This window comes from Sinohyriopsis cumingii, chromosome 12 (assembly GCF_028554795.1).
Source record: "Sinohyriopsis cumingii isolate HCF-2022 chromosome 12, ASM2855479v2, whole genome shotgun sequence".
Taxonomy (NCBI): Eukaryota; Metazoa; Mollusca; class Bivalvia; order Unionida; family Unionidae; genus Sinohyriopsis; species Sinohyriopsis cumingii.
In genome coordinates, this window is record NC_142972.1 from 28730297 (window position 1) to 28746899 (window position 16603).

The 16603-nt window shown below is 42.7% G+C and overlaps 1 protein-coding gene across 2 annotated transcripts in view; it reads left to right on the plus strand.

Moving 5' to 3' along the window:
- Positions 1 to 14142: 14142 nt before the first annotated feature.
- Positions 14143 to 16603, plus strand: part of LOC149786159 (prestin-like) — a 45599-nt gene continuing 43138 nt past the window's right edge. For both annotated transcript variants that reach the window (XM_089978155.1, XM_089978156.1), the window contains exon 1: positions 14143 to 14484. In XM_089978155.1, the coding sequence (XP_089834281.1) occupies positions 14470 to 14484 (15 nt within the window). In that variant the 5' untranslated portion in view covers positions 14143 to 14469. The remainder of the gene's footprint in view (positions 14485 to 16603) is intronic.

Consider the following 16603-nt stretch of genomic DNA (forward strand, 5'->3'; position numbering starts at 1 on the left):
GTAGCCGTAGTAGCTGCGTCTGTGTGAAAGGGCATGATGGTCACTTCTTTTTATAGTCGATGACTTGCGAAGCGTCGATCCAAGAATCAAAACTGGGTGGATATCATTTCCAACGTACTTTAACTTCTTTGACACTTCGTTTACCCACTTTACGGGTTCTGCGTTCGAGAACGCTTTCTATGTCGTACACGTCGTCTTCTTTTTTGGTGACACGTTGTAACTCGGGCAAATAAAACGTTCCTTTGAGCACTTCTCCGTTCATGTCTTCCAATTTATAGACGGCAGGATGACGGCAATGCACTCGTCCAGTGACACGAAACAATTCGGTCGTCCAATTAGGTAAGTAACCTTTGTCGAAAGTGCGTTTGGTTTTGCAATGCGCACCCAATCTCCTACGGCCATCTGTCCACTTTTCTTGGGGACAGCCCTCGTCGGGGACGTACCAAACAGGCGCTCAAACACGAGCACTTCGTTGTCGGGAGTCACTTCTTGCAGGGCACGTCCGATGCTTCGATGGTAAGATTGGTTGTACGCTTGCACCAGGTGCGGTAAGATGTCGATGTACTTCAGAGTGTGGTGATGCGTAAAATATTTCCACATGCGTTCTTTCAAAGTGCGTTGAAAACGTTCCACGATGCTGGCTTTGGTTTCGGGATTCTCGGTGGTAAAAAAATGAATGTCACGTTTCTTTAATTCTTTTTGAAAAGCTTGGTTCAGAAATTCAGTGCATTTGTCCGTTTGCCATCGAAGAAGGTGACGATCGCTTTGTTTCAACACTCGTTGCAGGGCTCGCACTAACTCGCTGATGGATTTGGAAGTCAAGGGCACGACCCAGGCAAATTTGGAAAAGACGTCGATGACACAAAACAAATATTTGTAGCCACGATTGTAGCTGGCCAAATGAGAGACATCGACTAAATCGGCTTGCCATTGATGATCGATGCCTTCCACTCGGGTGCAACTTCTGGCAAACTTGCGTCGAATGGGTTTATGTAAAGTGTAGGTAGCTTGTTCTTGTAACCATCGTTCACTTGAGGTAAACGGAGACTTTTCAGTCGAGTTTTGGCAGCACGATACAATTTTTGAACTCCTGCGTAACCTGCAGGATGGGAGGGATCGTAGTAAATGCTGGCTAAGACTTTTTCCATTTTTTTGTGTTTGTGTGTTAATAAGACACCCACTCTTGGAGGATGCTACTCTTTTTCTCTTGGGGTACTTTCTTGGATTGCAATGCTTTGCGTGTGCGACCGGCAATATGTGTCGAAGAGGAGGATGTCTGAGAGGGGGATATCGGTTCTTGTTTCACTTCTGTCTTCACTTTCTTTTTCTCTTGTGATGATGAAGGGGTGGCCATCATCTTTTTAATCCATCCAATTCTGGAAGTAGGTGGTGTTGTTAACTTGCGTACTTTTTCTGGTGGAGTTTGAAACCCTTCTTCTTCTTCTTCTCCTTTTTCTGTCTTGGTCACTGGTAGTGGTGGTACTGGTACTGGTGATGGTGCTGAACTTTTCATCAAGGTCTTAAAATCTTTCAGAGTGGGTAGAGCTGTTTCGACTAAAGCTTTCTGGTGAAAGAGTTGCAGTCGTTGCAAGAGTTGACAGTACTTTTGCGATTTTTCTGTTTCGGACAAATCTTGGCGATCCATCAAGGATTGCAATTCGTGTTGTAACTGGGACATCTCGCTCAAATTGGGATTGGGAGGTAAATGCGGGGTGCGTTGTTCTTGCCACCGATGGTATTCCATCCATCGTTTGTAAGGCACTAAAGCCAGTTTTCGTCCTTCCATGGGGTTGTCAGGGGTCGATTCTGAGATCTTGGGACTTCCGAGGGCCTTTTTATCTTGCTCCCACCAGTCCTCCCAACATGTTTCCCAAGACTCCTTTCAGCAAGGGACCTAACAAGAGGGGTAAAATGCCTCCACGTTGGACCAACATCTTCTTCTTTTGACGAATGGGAATTTTCTTTTGAACCATTTGGCGAAGAACGTGCCGATGTTTGCCTAAGCATTGTTTCTGGTGTTTGGACAAAGGGATCGTGCCTTTCAAGACGTTCAAACAATATTCGCACACGGTATCGATGACCTCTTTGGAGGCTGATTGAATGAGTTTTTTTCGTAGAGGTGGAGACGCTTTGGACAGGACAGATAACATGTCCGCATGTTTGACTAAACGAGGAGGCAGTCCTTTTCTTTTCTTTCCTTGTGGTTGTTTTGAAGAGGGACGTTTTCTGGAGGGTGACATCTTCGGGAGCACCAAAACACTGATACCCTACTTGGTCACACACCTTTTTTATACTGGAACGCGTCGCCACTGATTGTCTTTACGTCGTATCAGTTTGAGGACAGGCATGACACGTCGTGCAGGGGTACGCAACGGACTAAATCGAGCCAGTTCTTGCTTGGACAAATCCAGTAAACATTGTAACATGCCCGATCTTTCTTGAACTTTGATTTTGGGAGAAGGTACTTTGTGAGCAGCAGCCACTGCCACTAAATTGGAGGGTCCTGCCACTGGGGAAGTTCTTTTTGGGGTCATCAACGGAGAAGTTCTTGGTGTGATCAAGGTCTCCAAGTACTCTTCAGTTCTTGGTGTCATCAACGGAGAAGTGGATGAACGTGAGGCTGCCGGAGACGCAGTCACCGCCATGGCAGGTCGTGGTTTGCGAGTGTAAGGTTGCGTCGTGGCCGAAGAAGTGCCTCCCTTGTGACTAGTTTTCTTCTGTGGACTTTTCTTTTTCTGGGGACTTTTTCTCTGTTTCTTTTTCTGAGGGATTCTTTTCTTTTTCCGGGGTGGTGTCTGGTAAGAGGAGGGTCCCGCCACTGGAGAAGTTCTCCTTGGGGACCTGGTCTTTTTCTTCTTCTTCTTGTAGCTTCGTTTGACTTTTTTCTTGGGGAGAAGTTTGGGGGCATTAGGATCCCATCTTAAGAGAGAGCGAATGATGACCCCTCCTAGAGTACCGCTCCCTCCAGGTTTCAAAATGATTTGTTTTTTGGTTTGAGTGTCGATGCGGGGATCGGCCATTTGGGTCAAAGCGACTTTGTTTCGATCGAAAAAGCGTTTGGTTTGATGAGGAATCTGAATGATTCCTTGGAGTAATTGACGTGCCGTCACCGTGAACCATCGTAAGACTTCTTTGAGACTAGCTTCTAAGACACGAGCTCGTGTTTGTGGATTTTTTTCTCGACTGATGTCATACAAGGCACGAATCAATTTGACGGGAAGATGCGACTGAAGAGACGTCATGTTGACGCTGTGTGAGACAGACGAAAAGGGTCAGAGGTTTTTATAGATTTTTTGTGGAGTGAAATTAAGTCGAAGACGGAGACGTGTACAGGACAGGCCCCAGTGGTGAAACAAGTGGGTACGAAATCGCAAATCCTCGGGGGTCGTAGGTTTCAAATCGACGAGTAAATAGGCGTGTGGAGTTTGAGTGGCATCGTCGTACGCCTGAGTCAGCCAAGGCGTTCCTAACTGTTTGGCTAAGACTTGCACTTGCGATTTATCTCGAGGGCTTTTAAACAAGACCACGTAATGCGCATTGAGACTGATGGTGCGATGGGCTTTACTTTGTTGAAACAAATTTTGGGTGATGTAAACGACACTGGCATTACGGTGATGCCCTTTGCGCGTGAACCACAGTTTAATTTCTTCTTCGTCTTCTCCTAACATGTCGTCAAAAATGACCAAATGGGTTTGACGGGAGTCAGAGACGATGCCGTCGTCTTCTTTAGGAATGCCTTCCACAAACACGATGGAATCGCCTTGACTTTCTCGCAAGAGGCTGTACGCCGATTGCCACTCTTTGTAACACCACACGATCCGCTGAGGTGGCCGATCGATCAAATGATGTTTATGTTCGATCAAACGTTTGACGAATTCGGTTTTGCCTGAACCGCTAGGTTCAGCAATGAGCATGTTAAAGGGATGGCGAAGATACAAAGCCTCCCAACTGGCACGATCTAAGTGTTCTTCGATGACTTTGACAGTAGAGGTAGAGGGAACAGAGACAGCAGAGGTAGCCATAGTGTCAGGAATGTCACTTGTGACACGAAAACAAACAAGACGAGAGTTTATATACTTTGTTTTCAGAACACGTTTATTGAATGTTTTAAACATGAATACGAAAGACAAAAATACATAAAAGCCAAAGGCTTAAGTACAAGGATAAAAGGCACATGATAACCATTAACGTGGAATAAAAACAAGTGTCTGTACAACATGTTTTGGGTAATGTTCTGACCAGTTCTATAGGGGGTAAGGTCACACAAGTGTCCTCCCGAAAGGGTCTTTCAGGCCTGTCCACGACAGTCCTGTCCTGGGTGACGGGTTCTTCTGGCACCGTCACTAACACTGGTTGAAAAGTAACTTTTTTCCTTGAACAACTCTCGTGCATACTGAGCCACTTCTTGGGTCCAAGCCTCAAAATCGAATTCTTTCCAGGCACGGACATCTGTCCAGTGGGGGTGTAAGTCACAAGCTACACACACATCGTCATACAGGTCTCGGGTAGCTAAAAGTTGACGAATCTTTTTTTTCCCGTAGAGGTCGAGCAGTATCCAGATGAAAACGTAAGGCTTTGAGCAAAAGGAGTCTCTCGTGAACATTTAAAGGCACCACTTTCATGTTGAATGGGTGGTAAATACTGTTCGTAAAGAGTCCACAAGTAATCGGCTGGTAAACGAAATCCCAGAAAACAAGTCACTAAGACACACACCACTAGTCGACCCAAATTGAATGGATACAGTTCTTGTAATAGTCGATGGTAATGATCCACGGTTTGAATATGGTCATTGAGTTGCTTCCACGGAATCTGTTGGATTACATACGATAAAAGTCGTGGCATGGCAGCCTGTTTTTATAGTCTCTTTGTTTCGAAAAGAATACACGTACTTTCTAGCCAGAGATCTTCGTTCTCCAGTGGGGAATTTAAATGTTGCATACTGCAACCGAAACGTCAGACTTCGTTTAGAAGTTTCCTCTTCCGCTAAGTAGATTCCACGTAAAATATGTCGGTAATCCTTTACCTTGTCTTCTTCAATGTGTTGTACTAGGTGAATCTCGAAGTAACCAAAATGATCAACACGTGGATCACCGGGAGCCTGGAAGTATTGAACAAGGTCTGACCACTGAAACAATTTCTGACGAATCAGTTCTCTTATACCATTCAGGTACCAGTGCTTAAAGATCTGGTGACGTAACGGATGCAACTGTTCTTTACGTTTGACTTGTATTTTGACCAGCTCTCGGTAAATGCGTTCTCTGAACTCCACAGGCAAAGCACGAATGTTCTCGTGTAAAGTATCCATGAACAGATTATGGTAAGTTACTTCAATGTCTCGGTCCCACTAAGGGTAAGTAATGACAATTCGGTGACTATCGAGCATGTTCTACGTAGGCCGAATCTTGCGGTTCCCAGTGGTGAAGTGACAAACCGCAACTGAAAAAATTGACTTTATCTCCTTCGCACAAGTAGAAAAATCCGGCTCTGGCTAATTCTTCGGGGGTCGGGCCTCCCAGATACTTAGGCCATTTTCCTTTGAACGATTGAAGACGATTTTCAAAGTCGCAGTATTCCGACAAACGCACAGGGAACGAATATTCGTCTTTCACAGGTTCGTTTCGATGAGGGTTGAGTGACATGGGCAGGAGTTTGCTCACGGCTGGATGACATCCGTAGTGGGGTAGACGTGAAGGTGAACATTCCCCTTTAAAACGAAACCCAGTAAAATGTCCAAGAGGACGAGCGGCATCGCTTTCGCATCCCTCAGGTTTGACACGCACAGCATCACTTTCCATGATAGGGGTAGTGAGAACAAAGTTCCCACGATGCTTTGCGGCATCGCTAAGGTCACAACGTACAGCATCGTACCCATCGCAAGGCTCACAATCGCATTCCACTTCCGAAGCCCCACACTTGAAATGTGCCTGTCTAAACTTGTTTTGTGTTTCTGTGAAAGTATTCATCTTGTTCGCTCGGTTTTGGTAGTCCCAATGAACTATCGATCTTGACCATAGCCCCTTTTTATACTAGTCGCAATGCAGTCTCAAGCTTGTACATCGTTCCTTTTTTATGTTTTTTATGTCTTGTTTTGGAAGGTACCGTCTCTAAGGTACCGTCTTCACTGTACTGTAATGTCATGGGTGGAAAGGCCATAGAAAGGTAAGGGCAGTGCGGAGACCATCGAGTATGTTCCAGAATAGCTGAATCTTTATAGATACATAGATCCATTCGTAACTTCAGGCCACAAGCGAAACACTGTACTTCATATCCCAATCCTGACTCAGGTCCCAAGTAGACAAATCCTGTTCTAGCTAAAATATGCGAAGAAGGTAATCCTTTCCTATCCGTAGGCCATGCTTGAAACGTGTCCAATCGACGGGCACAATCACAATAGTCAGGTAAGAAGACTGGAAAATGGTAGGGTTTGAACTTGGAGTTCTCATCGGGTTTCTCACTCGATTCTTGCTGTGGCGAAGTCATCCTTCTAGTAGGTGGCTATCCGCTTACAACCAAAGTTTAATACCAACATGTCCATACGGCAAAGTGAAATGATTGGGCAGTCGCACTCGCTTCTGGTACACGATTTGATAGACTTTTTCCAAGGGTCGACTGACGATGTGGTGAGTGGGTAAACGTACAATCTTGTTCGGTTGATAGCTGGTCACTTTAAAGTGTTCATCCTCTCCCGATTGCAAGGCTTCTTTCAATACCCCGAAGTTGACCACACGACTGGTACGATAATTCAGAGTCAATCCTTTCACTTTGCACGTCGTGTGCACTTCTCCTTGTTTGTCCCGGTATTCGTAGCCGTAATTTTTGGGACCGCCACTGACGAAACTTAGAATCTTGTCGTCGGGATGCTCGTCTGTCCAGGCTCCTAAACGGTCTCCTTCGATGTCAGGGTGCTGTTCACTCGGGTGATGGATATAAATGCAACTGTCCGTGTCAAAGTACAGGACGCGTTCCCCTAACAGTTCTAAAGCTTCGTACAATTTTAAGCGAGCATGAGCTGTCACGTAAGCCGCAATGATGACATTTCCAAAAGGGTCGTCTTGTACAAAGTCCAGATCTTCTTCGTAATTGACCAAGATCAAATTCTCTCGAACGACGTCCACGTGTTTCATGTATTTGGTTTTGTCGTGAATCATCTGGAAGTAGCGGGAAGGTTCTGTCAAATATTCCGTCTTGGGTAAACACGGTCGTTGTGCCATTTTACCCCACAAGCAATTTAACATCACTTTGGCAAACGATCGCCTGCCTTCGTTTTTCTCGATGTGGTCTAAAGAGATGCCTTCTTGTTCATAGTATTTCTCTTTGAATTGTATTTGGTCTTCGGGAGTGTGACACCAGGACGGATAGCCGCTGGCTTCTTGCTTCAGTTTCAAAAAGGCATCCACGTAGTCGGCGAAAATGCCTTTCTGCGTGGGGTCACCCTTGGGGTATTGTTGTGTCTTGGGAAAGTGGCAAATTTCGTACACTTCTAATAGTTGGTATCCCATGTCCAGAGCTTTGAACAATTCTACGCTGACCCAGGTTCCCGTCAAAGCCCGTTCTTCCTGGGTGTGCTGACAAGGTTGGTCTTGGTTGTACGTTTCGGCACAAGTACGGCACAAAGGAAACATCAGTTTGCCTCGGCAATGGTGAGGTAAGACGGGATGGTATAGGTTCGTGGGAGGCAAAACTTTACACTTGATCAAGCCTTCGTATTGTCGAATGTTTTTCAGGTCGATGTGTTCCGTGAACAATTGTGGGTGCCCTACAGGAAAGCGACAATATTTGCACACGTAGGGATACAGCGAACACACATCCAAGTATTTGATTTCTTCTCCTTTCTCTTCGTCGGCTTGGTACAGCAAACAGGTGTTATTGGTCCGTCCTCCGCACAAACTATCCCTTGGGTTCAGGGGGTCCATCAGCTTGTAACTTTCCACGACACGTTTAAAGTCAGGATCGGTTTTCATACGGTGATCGTACTCGTGTTCCCACATTTCCACCACTTGGTATCCTTCCTGTTCTAACTTTAGGCGTCGCTGACAAGTGTCCTGGTACAGGTCTTCCATGGTTCGTTGTAAAAACTGATTTTTAGTGCCACGGTCAGGGTAACAGACGGGACATCCGTGAAATAAGCAACCGTTAAACTCGTACACGATCTTGGGGTTTTCTAAGTCCCAGCCATCGACCGAATACGTTCCGATGGTCTTTTCGCCTCCTCCGTTGCGGGCATGTTGAATCCATTTGTCTTCTTTATCGCACAAGTAATGTAACCAACGTAGGGCTTTGACCGAGTATTGACGTTTGACATAGTGGGTCGTTTGAGGACAGATGACAGCCACGGTGTTTTCAGGCATGAATCGTTGTCGATACACTAAGGAACACGCTTTGGCAATGGTGCAAGCTACTTTCAAAGGATCGACCCCTCCGTGTTCCATGAACAGTTCTCGAAATTTTCCAGAGCAACGCCGTAAAATGTCCACGTCGGAACGACAATACTTTAACATTTCGTCCTGAAAGTCGAAGGGGTCGGATACATGAGCCTGGTACCAAGCGTAGAAAGTTTCTCGTTGTTCGGTATGCATGTTGTCGGGGTCGTAATAGTGAGCCTCAGGTAAATGGGGTAGAACGGCGTGTTGATTGGCTTCCGTATTGAAAAAGTGTGGAAAGTACCCTTTAGCCATTTCTGTCATTGCAAACGTTTTAGGCATTCGACTCAAAGGCATGGCCAAGTAACTCATCGAATCTTTAAACTCCACTTGCATGAAAATGATTTTGGCTCCGTTCAAAGTGACTTTAGGACGTTCGGTGCCATGTTCCGTATAGTATCTGAGAAGAAACTGTCCATCGTATCCGGAGAGATTGTGAGCCATCACCGTGGCATGACGATGACAATCTCCGTAACGTTCGATGTCCTCTTGGCTCCACGTCTTGTCGATGGGGTCTAAGACCCATTGGGCAAAATCGGCTAACGTGTTCGGTCCTCGAAAGATTTTTTCTGAATCTGAATCTTGCTGCAGTGAGGGCAATGACTGAAGATAGGTTCTTGAATGCACTTCTCGCACGCTCGATGAGCCACGCAGAAATTAGGAATGTGAATGCCGGTCTCTTGCATGCATTCGAAATAAAAAAAGATGAAATTGCCTTTCTTCTTGTGACCGTCCTCTTTCTCTGGTGGGGATTGGTATTTTTGCACGTAGCATTCGTGTTCCAAGTCCACGATGTGGTGACAAATGTGACATTTTTTCTTTCCTGAACATACGTGTGTCTTGGCATTATTGGTACGTAGGCCGTGTCCACACGTAGGGCACAATCTCAGCAGTTGACAAGCACATTTCTGCTGTTAACCTTGCGTCTTCAGATGTTGTTGGTAACAGGCAGGGCTGACAAACGTGCGCAGACAAGCAGGACAATGTACTCTGTCTTGTCCTTCGCTCAGACAGGGTGGAGAAGCCAAACATCCTGAGCGTTTCAATCCGCAATGTTTGTGTTGCTCTCGATTATTATAGCCATAGTCACATTTCTCACAGTAATATTTGTATCCCAGGAATCCAGTGATAGTGGTAATGGTATCGAAATGGTCATCGTGATGATAAAGGTGAATGTATTTTCCATCCTTAAAGTCTTGGCCTCGAAACAACAGAGGCCCGCGCACTTCTTGAGGGTGCACTTTCAAGGTGTAGAATGGAGCTAGGACATCTTGCAATGTTTGCATTTTAGGAATACCGCAGGGTGTGTCTTTGGACAGGCCAGCTTGTTGTAACAGGAGTTCTGCTTCACTTCGTTGTTTGGCTCGGTTCGATTTTCGAGTGTTCTCCCAGGCTCTTTTCCATTCTACCGTGTCGTTCTTGTTGGGATAGGTTTGTCCCACTACGATAGCCCTGGCTAAACACATCTGGTCTTGAGGGTTGTGAATTCGGACGAGGCTCGTTTTGGTGATGCGAAGGTCGTTCACCAATAACACCTTATTGCGTTGTCCGGTCCCTTGAGGAGGAGAGACGTGGGTCATGTCCAGTGTGGCTTTTCCATCGGTGATGTCAAACTGGTCATTAGATTGTTGCACGTGTTGAATCTTGTCCATGACTTTGGAAGCAGTCAATTCTGCGGGTCTGCTAAACTCGATCCAAACAGGGGATTTCAAACCGTCGTGTTGTATGGAAAGTCTCAAGCGATCGTCTTCTTTGGGTTGACATTGTCGCTTGAGTGCAGTGAGCAAAGAATCCCACACCCCAGTAATAAACCATTCTGCTTTCTCTAACGGTATTTCAGCCTTGAAATCTGTAAACTTCACTGAGTATTTGTAAGCCGTAGTTCTAAATTTTCTAGAGGAGCGCTTTTCCGTCTCTCGAATGGAATAGTACTTTTCAGGGTTGACTAAGGGTGGTGAACTTTGTTTAGAGGGTTCGGATTCTGGTTCACTCATGTCCTCTTCAAAATCACTGGCATGAATTTGTGCCACGACTTCAGCCCTGGTACGAGGCGATAGATCACGTTTCTGCCTCTTACTTTCTTCTTCTTTCTTCTCGAATGAATAGGATCGTTTCATCTTGAGTGAAAAACGTCAAATGACTCAAGTTTAAACACCATGGGCTAATTTATAGTCATGTCAGACCAGCGTATATAAAAGGGTGTGTGTCTTTGTCCTTTCACTATTCATTTCACTCTCTAGCCGAGCACAACGATGGAAGAGACTAGCCAAATCGAACGTTTCATCAGAGCTTTGCGAGGGGTCATTAGAAAATTCTCTTCAGACGAGCCGACGGACTACTCTTCTTCCTTTCGAGATAAAAGTCAAGATACTTGCTATATCTGTCAGAAGAAAGGGCATTGGTCTTCAGAGTGTCCAGATCGTCAAAAAAGAAAAACAGGGGCTAGAAAAGACAAAAGTCAAGATACCTGTTATTATTGTAAAGAAAAAGGACATTGGTCTCCAGATTACCCAAAAAAGAAACAAGAGGAGTCAGAAGAAAAGCGGGATTCTTCAGAAGAAGAGAGGGATTCTTCAGAGGAAGAAAGCAGCCAGGTGAAGAAAAAGAAACAGGAGAAGAAAAGAAGAAGGGAAGAAAGTGAGGAGGAAGAAGAGGAAAAGACTGTGACGGTGAAGAAATTTAAAAAACAGAGAGACTAAACAATGAGACAGAAGAAGTGTATGAACTTTTTAAAGTGCTCTGTTGTGAATTGTGAATTGGATTGTAACTATGGATAAAAGAATACATTAATTATATAAGGTAAGTGTCTCTGAGTTTTGATTTGAAATAAGAAGCTACACTCACGCACTCATATACACGTACTATAGGGGTAAAATGTTTTTTTTTGTTGATTTTTGAGTTATTGGCAAATTGAAAGGCTATCTCTTTTCGAGAGACGTGGGTGGCCCTGAAAAGGGCCTTTTTTGGTGTAGGGGTGAGTTTAAGCAATCAACTTTAACTGCCTTAAGCCTTTGCCACGGCCAAGGCCTACTTCTGGACTGCGTACTGTTGATGATGATTGGGTTGAAATCACTAAGGGTGGTACGGTAGGCTTAGTCACAGGGTTGACGTGTTTAGCTCGGGAAGGTCGTATTCTCTTCGGTCGTAATAAAGAAGTCTGATACATTTGTTTCGGACTTCTTAACTCCGCTAAAATGTCCAACAGTACCGTGACCGTTTGATTTTCACCCTCTTGTTTCTTTGCTGCTACTTCTTCTTGTTGTTGTTTTTTTCTTACCTCTTCTTCTTGCTGCTGTTGCTGTAGGAGAAAAGCTTGTTCCGCTTCCTTTTGTCGTTGTATAAATTTCTCCAATTCTTCTTTCTGTCTCTGTCTAAAATTCTCCAATTGCGGTAATGAAGGTGACGAAGGTTCCGGAACAAATTCTTGCGAGGTAAGAAAATCCACAAAATCCCAATTTACCTCTTCTGAAAGTAAGTCCGGGATCCCTTGGGCGGTCTTCACTGCTGGTGCACCCCAATGAATCGTTTTCTGAGTTTCCGTCATGTTGAATCACAGTCGCATAGATTGACTGCACACAGGCGCTAGCGAATCTATATAGACCACGTGACGTCACAGACTGTTCTCTTCGGATTGGATGCGGACTGACTGAATTTTGTATCGCGTGTTTGGATTGGTCAATGAACTCAATCCGTTTCAATCCTTCCTCTACCTATAAATAAGCGCAGTTCACTGCATTGATTCACCTGTTCTCGTCGCCTCAAGATGTGGACCACAGTCGAATCATCCACCCTTGTGTCTTCAATGATGTTTAGGACGGACATGCTCATGTATGTCCGATCCAAGTGGACCGTTGTCCACAAGTCAGACACCAGTCTGTGGATACGAAGAGTGTACGTGGAAAGACAAGGTTGCCTCAAGAGGACTCTGATTTATGGCCCTACACTAAGACGCAGCTTGAGGACAAGAAGATGCCGTAGATGCCCTTTATGTTAAGGGCATATTAACATAAATCCAAAGGCCCTTTTCAGGGCCACCCACATTTCTCGAAAAGAGATTGACTTTCCATTGCCTACCCCTTTTTTATTTTTTATTTTTTTAATTTTTAAAAAATCCCATGTTCAATTGCCTTTGTCCCTAGAATGGATATTTCCTTTCTCCCATGTTAAATTCCCTTGTCCCCAGAGTGGATGCCTTTTTCTTTCCATGTTAAATTTATATAGTCCCCAGAGTGGATATTGCTTCCCATGTTAAATTTACGTAGTCCCCAGAGTGGATATTACCTTTTTAACATGGAACTCCCCTCGTCCCTAGACCGTCCCACCATACTACTTATATCGTAATTCTAGAACTTGACTTATAATACCAAATTCTTGACAACTGAGTAACAATACTGTAATTCTAGACACTTGAGTTAAAGTATCGTAATTCTAGGCACTTGTTGTAATACCGTAACGTTAGACACTTGCTCCTTCTTTCTGTGTTAAATGGAAATGAATCACCACGATCGCTCTGGTCTAGTTCGAAACACGTTCATCATTTGTTACAATGTACTAAAATGTGATATTCAAACACACACACTACTCGCCATAGGAATATAACTATCTCAAGACGAGATCTTAAAGTCACATACAATTATTTTACAAAATTAATGTCTAATCGGTAGGTGAAATATTAATACATTTTGGTTAGGGGTGTTTCGTTAATTATGTGATAACTGTAGTAAATCAATGGAATTTTCATATTCAATATAGAGATAAAACTGGTGCCGTCGACTAAAGCAAAATATTTGTCAACGGAACATTTTCATATTGTATGCAAAGAATGAATTTACCTTGAAATTAGTTCTACCTAAAGCCGTGAATCAGAAGTCATGAATATTTAAATACTGTTCTCTGTTTACCGTGCAGATATAATGTCATTTCTACTGGTCGTAGTTGTAAATATGCCTATTTTAAAGGCAATCGATGATCGTTCATCAAGTCACGCAATTTAGTTTCCAGCGCTTTGCGAAGAGTATCAAATATTGGAAGTCACATGATGAAATAGATAGATTGACTGTCAATAGTCAACGAGATAACTGTTCTCCCGTCGGGACAGCCGCTTGTTCAGGATGGCATTGCTGATATTCCCATTATAACTTTTAAACTTTATTACTTTTCCGACTTCAAGCAAGAATATGCATCATAGACCGTGAACAAATGTCTTTGAAGATTAAATGTTTGAATTATCCAAGCGCAATTGCAATAAAGCTGAATGGATTGAAGATTTTGATTGGTATTTGGGCATAGGTACAGTCTACATAGATACTGAAATCCAAACGGTAACTCCTAATCTGCATCACTCAGGTTGTCTGACGTGAATCTTTCCATATTCGGAATTTGTTCTCGATTTATAAATGCGTGTTTGAAGTGAAGCGTCCATTTTATATATTTTTTCTCGGTTTAAGAATACGTGTGTGCAATCCTCTACACAATGAACACGGAAAAAGCGCGTGTAGAGTCTTGCAACGTTGACTGGTTTTACAGCTTGTTCATTTCCAGGAAGTGTTTCAGATTTCCGTTAATAATTAAAACGAAAGGCTAGGAAAGCTGATCCCGATGACACGCGCGGCTGGCTGTTTGGCTGTCCCAAGGGAGGTACTTGTCATGGCGGAGGTGGGTAATGTGTTTCCAGCTTCACGGTGGTGATCTTATTCAGTCTTATGGAATGCTTTACATTTTGATAGGTTCTCGTGATAGTTTGACGCCCGTCTTCATATGTTGGCCAGCTTCAGGGTTGCCATCTAGGTCTGTATTATCAAGTACTCCACAGCTTAGTGTAGGAGTAACCAAATATGTTGATGACTACTTTGTGGCAGATTCTTTCATGAAGTATGAACTGTTTTCAAAGTTGCACGGTGGTGATCTTCGCATATTTTATAGAGTACTTTACTACTTGACGGCTGTTTAAGTAATCGAACGATATCTCGGAGACTCTTGCTGCAGATTCCGTTAATTAGTATGAACTATTTTCCCAACTAACGTAGCGTATAAGGAACAATATATCCGTATGGATAGTAAAGAGGTATGGATAAATATAGTGTTGTTTGTTATTTCATGTTCCATGGAAACATCTTAAAGAAGTATCGATGTTGCTTTGAAGATGCACACCTTAATAAACTACCTGTGTCGCTTTGTAGATGCACACCTTAATAAACTACCTGTGTCGCTTTGTAGATGCACACCTTAATGAAGTACCTGTGTCGCTTTTTAGAAGCATATATATATATATATATATATATATATATATATATATATATATATATATATATATATATATATATATATATATTAATTTTCATACATTTTTTGAATAATAAAACCTATGTTTCTTTATAATAAATTAGGATTATGTACGCTCCAAAAACTTTCCACTCAGCATTACCGGTCACTGGCTGCATACAGTTTACTTTGACGTCACTTTCACTCTCTCTTCACGTACAACCACTGCATTGTAGGAAAAACACACCTTTATTCCGTAATATTTTCTCGAGAGTCACGAAGCACCTTTTTGGACGAGTGTTTTGATAAACATGACATGCTGCTTCTTTGCATAAATTTCTGAAAGTAGGTGCATAGTTCTTTATTCACACACACACACACATACACACACACACACACACATATATATATATATATATATATATATATATATATATATATATATATATATATATATATATATATATATGGGGGTGTAAGTATGGATCTTTAAACAGTAATATTTACTAACCATTCTTTCGCATTCTTGTTTCAGTGAAACAGTGCAATGTACTTATCTCTACAGTATTTCATGTGATATGCTAGTTCTAGTGTACTTATACCTACAGTATTTCATATGATATGCTAGTTCTAATGTACTTATCTCTACAGTATTTCATGTGATATGCTAGTTCTAATGTACTTATTTCTAAAGTATTTCGTGAGATTTGCTAGCTCTAATGTACTTATCCTTACAGTATTTCATGTGATATGCTTGTTCCAATGTTCTTATCTCTACAGTATTTCATGTAATATGCTAGTTCTTACAGCTTTTGCCGCGACATGTAGTAATTAAATAATTAAATTAAAAATGATAAAATCAGATAGGTGGCTTGACATTAATAAAAAATTATAACATCAGAGAACGTGCAATTTTCATCACATAATAGTCTCCAAAGTCTCAAATGACAAGGTAACATTATCGTCACATGACAGTCTCCAAAGTGACATCCTAGTCAAATGATAGTCTTCAAAGTGAAATTCTCATCCAGTGACAGTCCCCAAGTCGACATTCTCGTCCAATGACAGTATCCAATGTGACATTCTCGTCCAATGACAGTATCCAATGTGACATTTTCATCAAGTGATATTCTCATCAAATGTCAGTCTCCAAAGTGGCATTCTCGTGAAAAGACAGTCTACAAAGAAAGTGACAGTCTCTAAGGTGACATTCTCTTCAAACGACAATCTCCAAAGTGTCATCCTCGTCAGTTGACAGATTAAGGTGACATTCTTGTCCAGTGACAATCTCCAAAGTGTCACTCGTCAAATTACGGCGTATTCAGTCTTTGTCTTCGTTTCTAATATTAAACACCTAATTCGAATCGAAGCAGCGAACAAACAAGATTACCGCACAATTCATTTTAGCGTTGGTTTCGCTATAAAGATCCACCTTACTCCCAGTTTTTAATGATTTTTTTCAAGATTTATTTAACGGTGAAATCAGTGATGAGAAAAATGAATTATATCTCCTTTTACTTAAAGAATTGCTTATGTCAACCCTATGAAAGATATCGCATGCATCAAATAGAGAAATACATGTCCGGCATCCACTTTATCTACACAGGTTGTAGTCAATCAGGTTCTATCGACATCTAAGGTTGCAACAGCTGAATTACTATATCCGATTGTTTCACTAAATCAACAGTACATAATAACAACATTCGAAACTGATCAAAAGCAGATCATAGTTGTGAGGAATCTGTCCTTGTCAAGAATGTACTTTTACACTAAAACATAACTTTTTATCTTAATAACACGTGATCTAGTCTCGTTCGACTACACCTCTCACGTGGTTATCTGAGATCTCCGCCGAATGAGGGTCCGATAAAACAAAAATAAATCTCAGGGAGTTTTCTTTATAGCACCAGAACGAGGCTTTC